Source organism: Vulpes vulpes, chromosome 9 (assembly GCF_048418805.1).
Source record: "Vulpes vulpes isolate BD-2025 chromosome 9, VulVul3, whole genome shotgun sequence".
NCBI lineage: Eukaryota > Metazoa > Chordata > Mammalia > Carnivora > Canidae > Vulpes > Vulpes vulpes.
The window spans coordinates 58,314,991-58,327,182 of NC_132788.1; the positions used below are offsets into that span (position 1 = coordinate 58,314,991).

The 12,192-nt window shown below is 44.9% G+C and overlaps 1 protein-coding gene across 8 annotated transcripts in view; it reads left to right on the plus strand.

Moving 5' to 3' along the window:
• The window catches only part of NR2C2 (nuclear receptor subfamily 2 group C member 2), a 99,060-nt gene extending 87,070 nt beyond the window's left edge, over positions 1-11,990 (plus strand). For all 8 annotated transcript variants that reach the window (XM_072720237.1, XM_072720236.1, XM_072720234.1 and 5 more), the window contains 3 exons: positions 1,210-1,347; positions 2,583-2,688; positions 5,536-11,990. In XM_072720237.1, coding sequence (XP_072576338.1) covers positions 1,210-1,347; positions 2,583-2,688; positions 5,536-5,710 — 419 coding nt within the window. In that variant the 3' untranslated portion in view covers positions 5,711-11,990. The remainder of the gene's footprint in view (positions 1-1,209; positions 1,348-2,582; positions 2,689-5,535) is intronic.
• Positions 11,991-12,192: the final 202 nt, after the last annotated feature.

A 12,192-nucleotide genomic window follows, 5' to 3' on the forward strand; every position in this document is an offset into this window, starting at 1 on the left:
ATTTACAAGGGCTTCAAGAGCTCTGTGACAGGAACCAGGGGGCAGAGACCTACGTATGTATTTTCTGTCCTCTCACAACGGTTACCCTTTCCCATGTAATAGATTCTCAGAACCCTAGAGAGACTGTTACTGCAGTAAGGTCCCTGGCATGCAAGTGAAATAGCAAGAAGAGCTGGGCACAAACCCAGGTCACGCAGACCCCTGGTCCAGGATACCGTTGCTTCGCCCTTTGTCTTCATGAATTAACTAGTGACTCTCTTCTAGAAAGATTTGTGGCAGCCATCTAACATTTGGTGGTCCATTCCCAGCTATGTCAGGATCAGGAGACTGCATCTCTCCACATGCTTTACATATAGTGCACCAAAGACACTGTCTTAAGGGAGCATGCCTGGGACTCAGGGCTAATACAGAAAATCTGCAGTTGACGCTGAATTGCAGTTGAGCATTCAAGATGTTTGATTATCTAGGGATTGAGTGACCTAGTCACACCTTTGTTTCTCTAATTGTGCCTTTAAACTCTGTAACATTTTGTTGCATTTAAGTTAGATATGTTCACAAATGAAGATTAGTTATCTTTATTTATTTATTTTGAGAGAGAGAGAGAGAGAGAGAAGAATCTCAAGCAGGCTCCACGCTGGGCTCAATCTCATGACCCTTGAAGTCCTGACCTGAGCTGAAATCAAGAATTGGACGCTTAACCAACTGAGGCACCCAGGTGCCCTTTAATTATCCTTTAACTGAGTGTGATAATACTTTCAGCAAATATTGTCAGGAAGATTAAATCAGATAACATAGAAAATTGTTTTCACAACTAAAAAATGTCAGCATTTAATGGACAGGCCCATAAACCTTTATTAAATGCCTGCAGAGACTTAGAGAACCTGAGCGCTGATAAGAACTGACTTGTGGGTCTTAAGCACAGAATAAAAGGAATTCCCAGATTGTATCTATAGACCCTACCCAAGATGAGGCCAGGGAGACTCAAAGGTCCAGGGCTTTGTTCCTGAGACATAACATACAGAAGAGTGGCATTTGGGTATCTTGTCACTTCACCTTCACCTGGAAAATGGGGCTCGTAACCATCTTAAAGTAACAGTTTTTCCATTAAAAAATGAAATTAGTTTCTCTTTCAACCTGTGTTGCCTCAAAGAAGCTTGTGTTACTATTCTTACCAGCCTTTCTCAGAGCATCTGTGATGTTGCTTTCTAGATAAACTTTCTGGAGACCGGATAAAGCAAGTTATGGAGCACATCTGGAAGCTTCAGGAGTTCTGTAACAGTATGGCCAAGCTGGATATAGACGGCTATGAGTATGCATACCTTAAAGCTATAGTTCTCTTTAGCCCCGGTAAGATATGTGGTGGTGACTCACAACAGTTTGCCGCCTGTGTCTACTGATATTTCTAAACATGAACGTATTGTCAAGTTGTCAGCTGTGTAGAAAGAGCCCTGCCAGATTGTATGTGACCGAATGTTCTCCTACTAGGTGTGCTTTGCTAGCTAACATAAACACAGACAGTCTTTTAAATTGTTGCCTTCACGGTCTCAAAGACTGATGACATGGTGCCTGGTGACTTCGTATGTTGAATAGGTTTATTCTATATTCTAATTTAAACCATTGGCCAAATAAGACTTTGGCATACAGCATGAAGTATACTACCATCCAACGTCCTTTTTTTGTTTTGTTTTCATTTCTTTTGCTTTCCCTTTTGCCAGTGTCAGATGGTGTTAGCATAGGTCCTCCAGCACAGAGGAAAAGTGCGCGAGTTTACCTGTCCTTGTGGGGCAGCAGCTAGAGAAGAGGCAGCAGGACTGTCCGGCTGGCCATGCAGCCCCCCGTCAGCTGTTCTCTCTCAGCCTCCAGAGAGCTCACTTAGGCTGCCTGTTGTCCTGACCGCTGTCCTCCATAGTTTACCCTCCCTTCCTCCCCAGGGATCCCCTGATGAACTAATAAAAACAGCTAATAAAAATGGGAGAGATGATGTGATTAAATACATAGAAAGTAAATGATCATTTCTTTTTTTTTTTTTTTTTTTTAAATGAATTTTTTTTTTTTAATTTTTTTTTTTTTTTTTTTTTTTTTATTTATGATAGGCACACAGTGAGAGAGAGAGAGAGAGGCAGAGACACAGGCAGAGGGAGAAGCAGGCTCCATGCACCGGGAGCCTGATGTGGGATTCGATCCCGGGTCTCCAGGATCGCGCCCTGGGCCAAAGGCAGGCGCTAAACCGCTGCGCCACCCAGGGATCCCCTAAATGATCATTTCTAATCTCGGAATAGTTCCAAAATTTCTGTTTTCTAGAATGGTAGGTGTCCAGATCCACGCCAAATGGGGCTGCTGAGGCTGCTGTGACCACTCAGGAGCCCCACCCGGTCCTGGGAACCTTCAGGCCTTAGCAGAATGCACAGAGCAGAAGCCCGTATTTTAGGAGTAATAGCCACCCTAGAGCCCCATTCAGGGCTCAGTCTGTATCGTACTTGAGAAATTGGTCAGAGGCTTATCGTAAAATCAGTACTTGGGAAGTCTGCAAGTGAGGCTTTCCCAACACACAGGGCAATTTGGGGGTGCTTTTCTCTTTTCAGATCATCCAGGTTTGACCAGCACAAGCCAGATTGAAAAATTCCAAGAAAAGGCACAGATGGAATTGCAGGACTATGTTCAGAAAACCTACTCAGAAGACACCTACCGGTGAGGCACACAGATACACGCTCTGGCTATGGGGCATGAAGGAGTGCGGCTGGATGTGCAGTCGCAGATAGAAATGTCAGCCTTCCTGCCTCTGGCAGCCTGCTAGAGCCTCCTTCTGATCTCACTCTAATGCCTGCATTGTGTGGATGGTAGCAGTGTGGAAAGTGCTAGGTGGGAGGGTCAGGAATCCTGGGTAATTCCAGTGTTGCTGGGTAAACTGCGACCGAGACCTTGGGGTGCTCTTCTGTAACACGATGGGGCCTGATCGCTGCTCTGGGGCTAACGTTGTATACAGAGGGGCAATTCTCGTGGGGCCTCCCCTCGTCCAGAAGAGCAGCTCTGGCCTTCTGGCCTACATCCACTAAAGAGGTAGAGCTAGCATACTTGATAGAAGAGTATTCATTGACAGAAACCAAACCTGACCTCTACAGAGGAGTGAGTGGGTTACAGAAAATAGTAAGTTTGCTCTCAGATAAACTGATTTTCTTTAAATCCCTTTATGTGGGACTTTAGAGGCTGGCTGAGGTTTCTCTCAGCAGAGATATAAACAGTACAAGTTAATTTGTATTACTTATAACGGTTGGGCAGTAAATACATGTATTTGTGTCTATATGAGCCTTTCTCATCCAAATCTGGACAGGAAGGTGGTTCTCAAATAGGACAGACTGCCTGGCAGGCTTTCCAGCCAAGGAGTGGAGGAGCTCTCTGATCATGACCACTTCAACCCACTAGAAGCTACATGAATTACTAAAGTCATGTCAGGCAAAATATTTCCTTCCCTGCCCTGCCCCCTTAAACACTTGAGCAAAACTGACCAAGAAGATACATGGCAGCACTTTCCTCAATTTGTGTCACCTTCACAGACAGTCTGTAGGTGCCCCATGGAATGAAAATGCCCCAGGCCCCAGGAGGACCATTTCTGTGGTGGGACGAGCACGGGGAAGGGAGGCATCCTGTGGCTGCCCCTGCTGGCAGAGAACCTCCTGTGCTTTAGACACAACCCCATGGCCCAGACACACCTTTTGCCAAAGCAGGATCCACTTTCTCCTGGAATTTCTAAAAACCTCACCATGAACCTTAAGTAATTCCATTCTCAGGACATAGGGAATGGGACTGCCAATAATGCAGCCACACCCAGAGTTCATACATCCAGCTTGCGGGCAAGCTGTCACCTAAGGAAGCCATGGGCCTACTCGCACCCAGTGCCCATGGTCAGAAGAGCCTGGAAATGCTCCTCTGGGGGCTGCTGGCAGAGCCACAGCACACTAGCATCATCTTGACTACAGCAACTCTCTGGCCTTTGAAAGTAGGTGTTTCTGAAAAAATGCAGTCAGGGACCCAGGGATAGAGGGGGCGGCCAGCCAAGCAATTTGGGGCCAAAAATGAGAGAAGAGAGGCTTTCTTATGAGACTTAGAAACTCACTCAAAGACAGTTCCCCATAAAAAGCCCTAGGATGGCTGTCCTCTGTTTCTGCATTCATTATCTTACTCTTTCCCATCTTTATGCCTTTTCTCATAGTATTTGCTCCTCCTGGGACACCTTCCCATCCCTCCCCATTGTTCATATCTCTGCTGGGAGAAACTTCAGCCAGCCTCTAAATCTAAAGCCCAGCTGACCTGGGACTGCCACTGCCCCACTCCACCCCCCAGAAGTCCTCCCTGATTTACCTGCTGGCATCCCAAGACCCTTCAGCCTGCCCGCCCCCTCGTGGTCTGTGGTGGTGTCCCATTACACCTTTGTGTGTCCTTGCAAGACTCATGGTGGCTGGGCAAATGGATGATGGTACTGGAATGCTGCTTGCATAATATATATCCTCTTTTTAAAAATAACAATGTTCACTGTAGAAGAAAATTAGAACATTCTGGAAAGTAAAATGAAAACTTTTAAGCCCCTATAAATACCTGTTCATAGATACCTGTTAATGTTTTATGCATTTCCTTCCAGAAATTTTTTTATATTGTGTAATTGGAATCATAAAATACAAAGTAAGGTTTTGTAACCCTTTTTTCATTCAATGTTCAACTGAGCATACTTCATTTTCTGTGGCTAAGGAGATGCTGTAATTTCTTTAACACTTTCCTACTGATGAAAATGTAGATTGTTTCCAGATGGGGCTGGCACCGCAGTGAGCATCCTTGCACACGTGGCTCTGCAGTGGCTATGGAATGGCCAGTCACATGCTTCAAGTACAGTGTCAGTGGCCTACCAGGACAATGTCACAGTGTGCCCACCCAGGGTGTTTTCAAAATGAAGACAATTTTTTTGCTTTATTTTTGATTTTTTAATTATAATGCTGTACAAACACTATGAATTAGGGTAATACAGAAGAAGTTTTAATAAATAAAAGCACTCTAAGTCCCCAAATCCAGAGGACAACCATTCTCGTTTTGAACATCCTTCCGAATACTTTGCTTGTCACACAAATAAATGTACACAAATGAGGCTGTGCTGTACTTGCTGTTTTCCATTCTGCTTTTATTCAGCTGTACATCATGGACTTCTTTCCTTAACTGAAAAGAGATCTTTTTTTATACTTTTTAGTGGGTATATAGTGATATTTTATATGGAGACACACCATACTTTATTTCTTTTTTGGTGGGGGTAGGAAAAACATTGAAGGAAACGTGTACAAACATCTTTGTCCTTAGGTTTTTGTTGTGTATTTTTTTTTTCCCCTCATGGTAAATTCCTACAAGAGAAACTCTTGAAATCTGAAATCCAGGGGATAGATCATAGGTCTGTTTGGTTTAATTCCAAGCAGTGCAGTCAGAGTCCTGGGAGCCTGTCCTGGGAGAAGTCTTGAAGGGCAGTGAATCCCCTTTCTCTAAGGACCCTCCCTTTTACAGATTGGCCCGGATTCTCGTTCGCCTGCCGGCACTCAGGCTGATGAGCTCCAACATAACAGAAGAACTTTTTTTTACTGGTCTCATTGGCAATGTGTCGATAGACAGCATAATCCCCTACATCCTCAAGATGGAGACAGCAGAGTATAACGGCCAAATCACCGGAGCCAGTCTATAGTGCGCACCACACACCTGCCGAGAAGCAAAAGGATCCTCCCAGGACCGCTCAGATACAGAGAAAAAGTAGTGGTATTTTGGTATGTGCAAATATTTCCAGTATGTTAGCCATTTCCTACCTGGTTTCTTCTTATCTGTTAATCCCAAACAATAGCAACTAAAAGACTAGTAGGATCCTTTCCTGCCATAAGAAATGTTTTAATGCCTTTTGATGAAGCAGATTTTGGAACAATCTTTTAACCCAATTTGTAAAATTTAGAAATTCTCAAAGGGCAAAAAACAGAGTTTTATAATGTCAGAGACTAGTATTAAACAAAACTAAAAGAACCTAAGAGAACAGTATGTGTGTATATATATTAAAAATGTCCTTGGAATTAATAGCTACTAATTACCAGGGTAATAATATTAGCACTTTCTAAGCACTTCTTATCAATGCGTAATGTTAGCAACATCTTGCCTATGGGCAGGACAAATGGAAAACTGTATATGTCTTTTGCTGAAATGCTAATAATTTCTGTGAAAACGCACTAGGGTACAGGAGACAATCATTTATGTTTAAGAAAAGATGGCATCATTCCTAATTGTATGCACACATTGGTGGTGTTGAACTAAATTCCGATGAGCGAATGAAAATGTGGCTCATGTGTATCATGCAGTAAGTGGGAGTGTGGAAGCACAGTCGGTGGTGACCTAAACCGGAAGCTTCCTCAGCTATTGAGCTGATGATGCTTGTCAGGCTCGCTGAGCTCTGGTTCTAGTCTGTGACTGGCCTCTGCAGACTCCCCCAAACCTGGGGCTCTCTTCTCGTGACTGGTTCTCAGAATTGGATTGCAGCCAGTCAGACCTTAACTGCCACTTCCTGTGGCAACCGAAAACGTCCCCACATCACCTCCACCCCTCACGGCAGACAGAGCCTCTGACTAAACAGTGCAAGGTGGGCATTTTGAACCCGATAGCAATTCCGGAATGCAGTCTGGGGCAGTTGCTTGTTCAGTTGGAGGAATACAAAGGTTCCCTTCTCAGGGGTTCCCATTCCAAACGTCCCTTAGAGAAGGGCCTGTATTCCTGCGGTTCACTTGAGCCTGGAGGTGATTCAGGGCGGGGGAGTGGGGAGGGGTACAGGATTTTGCTGCCTGGCAGGGTGGCGGCGGTGGCCGTATGGCTGGATGGAGGGTTTCTCTGTTGACCTCAAGTGTAAGGGTTTTCCAAAGTGTCTCCAGACTCCGCATTTCTGGTGGCAAGTCTTTGAATAGTACTGGTACACCATGCACTTTGATTTCCCCAGGTGTGTGCCAGCAAGGAACCCGGGAGCATTTTAGGTGATAGATGCAGAAGCAGGCCACCTGCTCCTTAAGAAAAGAAAAATGAAAAAAAAAAAAAAAAAAAAAACCTTAACTCCCCAGTTACCTTCTTTCTCTTAATCTAAAGCGACCATCGTTACAAGAACAGAAGGCAGTCATAAGGAAGTTCTGTCTAGAGAAGAGCACCATAAATTCCTAAGGGTGTAAGCAGCAGGCATTTCCTGCTTGAGTGAAGTGGCCTGTCCAAGACCAGGTCAGGAACTCTTGGTTTCCTCGGTGCAAACCCAGATTAAGGGAACATGGCTCGAGTTAATTTTGCATCTCCCAGACCTTCTCATCAGATGGCACCCACAGAGACCCTGGTGTACTTGCCCTGCTCACAGGCACCCCCCTGGTCTGGCCCAGGCCCTTGTCAGGGCCCTGTAGGTAGCCAGCCGGCCCCTGGCTTATGACAGAACAGACTGCTCTGTGCTGAAGTGTCAACAGCACTTGGTGAAAGTCGTTAGTGGGAATTAAGCAGGGACAGTATCTCCAGCTTCTAAATTCCTGTTTGGATTTAAGCATATTATTTATAGTCCATGTCTTGGAAGCAAATTTTGGACACAATAGGGGTGCCCGTTATAAAATGATGGAAAGAATTTAATTTTGCCAGCTTAAATTTTTGGTTTTCTGACTTCAAAGTGATTTAAATTTCAAAATTAAGAGAGGAGAAAAAAAAAGCCAAGACAACAGAGTTAGGGCAGGTCTGTTTCATTTCTGCTCATGAAGGATTTTAGCAGGAGGTAGTTTTAACTGTGTTTATGCATCTTACATAGCAAGTTGCCTCTTTCCTGTTCTTTTTATTTTTTTTAATGTAAGCATGTCTGTAGATCACATAGCAGGTCCCTGGGGATACATGCTATGTCGCATCTCCCTGATCTGGGTGTTGCAGGAAAGGCCCAGCCCTCATTCCTGGGGGTGGCCCTGAGAGTGGTGTGTCCATTCAGCTGGTAGACTCAAGGTGGCCTTTCAGGTATGGGGACAGCTAAGCCAAGACCTCAACTGGGGTCCCAACAACACTGCTAAAGGGTTTTGGGGTAGAGGTGATAACCAGCAAGAACACTCAACATTCTGGCGAGTGAGTGCTGCATTCTGGCAGGACAGCCCCAGAGAAAAATTGATTTAGCTTGGAGGGTCATTGATTCTGACCCATTCGTGCCCCTTGCGTCCCTTCACTGGTGGTGGCTGATTGCAGCAGACCTTTTGGGGCCTTAAACACTCATTAGTTTCCCAGATCCTCTCGGCCTTACTCTGAAGTAACCTCTTCCCTAAGGATCATGTTCACACAAGCTGATTTCTTGCTGCCCCAAAGCATTTCACACCTCTGACAGCAGCTCCATCCATCCTGTCTTGTCACATTGGTTAAGAGAAGCCCAAAGTCAAGAATTGAATTGAACGGGATCCCAGGCAGATCCTGAGGTTCAGCTTTCACAAGGCTTTTACCCCTTAGTAGTAGTTCTTAGGAGTCTAGATTTGGTTAAGTAAGGCCAGCCTTCTTCCCATGGAGTGTGAGTGAAATGAGCCCCGAGCGGATTCTTCATCACAGCCTGCACACACGCCCCTTCTGCTAGCCTGGCCCTTCCCCCTTGTCAGGGGAAGTCCGCTGGCTAAAGGGAGAGCAGTACACACCACTGCTGCTCGATGGCGTGGGCTCTTCCAGAGGGGTCTCAGATAATGTTAGGTATTAAAATTATGGAGGTCATTACATAGAATTGTAAAACCGGACAGGAAGAGACTTAGAAAAAGTCCAAATTACGCAAGCCAATGATACTTCCCAGGTATTCCACCCTTCTGATTTGAGATTTGTATGTGTGTCTCTTGGGGGGTTACTGTTATTTATTATCTAATTTCTGCCATGAAGCTGGGGTTGGGGTTCTTTTGTTGTTTGGGGTTTTATATTTAATTTCAGGTGTAGTCACTTGAAGAGGTTATGTAAATGCCCTCAGGGGGATCATTTTCTGGCTTGTCAGTATTAAATGTGAACTCTGTTCTGAGGCAGTTGCCACCAGCCGTGGTGAGAGCAATGGGCGCACCTTCTCTTAGGCTCCCAGATAAGTGGCTGCATACTTGCTGGAGCACATGGTTGCAGCCACAGTACATACTTAGCAGCTTTGCTTGTTCTGGGGATAGCCGGGGCAGGGAGCTAAGAATTAGAAGGGCTATATCTAGTGCTTTTAATCTGGGGTGGGACCCACATCCTAATCCTTTGGGGGAGTTTCCAGTAGAGCAGTCTTGCCCCAGCCTGCCCTCTGCCTGCCAAGCAAGCAGCCCTTTGCAGTGGGTTCAGATTCCAGGACGTGATCAAATCACAGTCCAGAGCTTGTTGCCCACTTGTCCGTGGAAGGGGCCTCATGTGCAGGGGTAGCTGTAGATAACATTTCAACCCTTCTCAAAGTCTAGGCCATGAAAAGTGTCATCTTCAGACGTTTGCTTTTCTCCCAGCTGCGATGGGGTAGGGGGGGTAGTGCCCTTTAGATCCTGGAAAGGTTGGAGCAGGCAGGGCAGATGCCCACATACTCCTTTGTCCCATTTCCAGTCTCTAGATTGTACGGCTCTTTGAAATGTCTTAACTTTGATGTAAATTTGTAAAGCCAAGCCCTAATCGAGATAGAAAGGGTTTGGGTCTTTTGTACACGGGGTTCTGGACATCCTCACGTGTGCCTCCCGCCAGTGCACACTTGGCGTGTCCAGCCCTGGGGTCCCTTCAGCGGCATTGTGCGTGTACAGATTTATAGGCTTGTATGACTGAATGAATGTACATGTGTTTATATCCTATATATGTACAGTGTATATAGTGTGTGTACGTGTACATAGATGTATATTATGTATACAGACATGTAGCCATGTATCCAAAGTTTCCTTATGTTTTAAAGAGAGTCTATGATAGAGTCGCTAAAGTAAATCTATACGGATGTTCCAAGGTCCCTCAGCAGGATGGATTTGCCATTTTGACTCCAATTTCCCTTGGGTGCGCCTGGCTGGGAAAGGCCACCGAGGCAGAACCTCCACTCTGTGCCAGGGCAGGTGCTGGACAGCAGAGGCCCGGACAGGAGGACGTTGCTGTGTATTCTCCGGGTTCGGACCATGGCCCGAAAGCTAGAGGACCACTTATCCTAATGTCGAAAACTGGGTGGGGATCTTTAGCCGGCTGCCACGTGCCTGGTTGGCCTAACTGGAAGGAACGAGGTGCTTGGAGCGGTCCGCCTTCCCAGGCCCGCGCTGTCACGTGGTCCGGAGGTTCCGCGAGGGCTGTGCTGGGGCCCCGACTCCCAGGTCTACGCTCGCTCTGGACTTAGCAAAGGCGGGCGCTGCCCTGTGACTCAACAGATTCCCATCTCTAATGCGAGTTGAAAAAAGCCTACCAAGTAGTCTTTTAAAATAAGCATGAATATGGTAACTTTTGGCGTAGAAGTTACAAATTTTAAATTACTTCTCTAACTGTAGCATGTGAATAAAACCCACTAATGTAAATTCTTTCTGTAAAATGATTTAAAATTTTCAGATAAAAATGACATTTTAATATGGCTATTTGTGCCCTTAAAGCTACAGATGCCAAATTGTCCTTGTCCAGGTCTATCCTGGTTGATTTTCCCCCGTAATTGGGCTTTAAACAGAGGCATGGCCCTCGGGAACCAGGGCCCAGCGTAGCTGCTTCCAGACCTGGTGAGCGGGGCCCGCCGAAGGGAGTCCCTGGACAGCTGCAAAAACTCACATAATCCACAGCTTTTCTGGTTTCAGTTTTTGGTTGTTTTTTAAATAAGCTACTGAAATGTTTGAAAACACTTCATTGAGATCATAGTACTCAGTGCCTTTTGTGAGACGGTGGGTCACTTAGCCTTCAGCTTCCTCTCTATTGGATGAAAAAAGAAAAATGCTCCTGCTACTTCCCTGGCCTCATCCAACAGTGTGCATTTGACCCTTGCCCCTGTCCTCGCCTGTCACGACAATCACACTATTATTGAAGGTGGCTTTCCAGTTAAAAGAGGAAGCCTGACAGTCTCTAAATGAATCTTCAAAATAAAAATTCTCATTTGGTGGGGGAGTGGGGGATCTTAACAGCAATCTAAGAATAATTAAACTTTGAATTAAAAACAGGGGTGGGGAATGCCTGAGATATATCTAAGGCCCAGCTATACCTTCAGTTCAGAAGCCAAATATTCTGGTATCTCAATATTTATACATACAGCATAGAAAAAAATGCTATAAACATTGGGAAAAAATGTTCAGCGACATTTACCAACTGACAGACTATGATAAAGCTTAATATTGGATAACATTTGGAAGTAGTAGACTTTATGTTACAAATGGCTTGTCTTAGGAACATATACTCAATTACCATTTTAACGACCAGAGCATCCATGGACTCAGATGCTGCCGCCACATACAACTCAAGTGCTGGAATATTTTTCTACAGTCTCCGTTCTCCCCATTCTCTTGTAAACCAGTGTTCAACTAGTTTTATAACTGAAAAGCTGCACATTTTTCATAGTACATAGTTTTTACCTGCAGTTTGGACCTCTCTGTTAAAATTTAGCTGCATTTCCAGCCCTTTTAAAAGACATGTTAAAGGAAAATTCGGGTGTTAGATTTTCGTGGGACCGTTTCTGTAACTTCTGCCCTTCACGATATAGAAAAATACTGTTTATGCCATTACATTTTAATTCCAGGTTTAAAACCTGTGGAAAGCTGTAGCTTAAAATCAGCTTTGTTTATGTGATGGCATTTAAAAAATAGCATGTTCTTTTTAAACTGAATTTTATAATCAATGTCTTCAGTCTTGAAGAAGAATTTGCATTGTTGTGTTTGTATATAGAGTATTGCAGTGCATGAATTAGCTTTATGCATTTTATTAAATGCTGTTTCAATGTGGCATTATTGTTGTGGCTTAATACTACTACCTAAATGAGGTTTATACTATTAAAAAAGTGAGTTAAAGACTAATGTGCATCTTCTCATTTCTTCTAATAATAATACCAGTAATGCCTGACCCCCAGGGGCGCCGCACTGGCTCAGCCCAGGTAGATGGTGAGGAAGCACCCTTGGGGTCAGAGGCCACGTTGCTGGCCCGGTCGGATTGTAAACCCCATTTGTGGGAAAGGTGTAGCCTTTTCCAGGGGCGCCACCCTTTGGTGTGGAGGTCAGA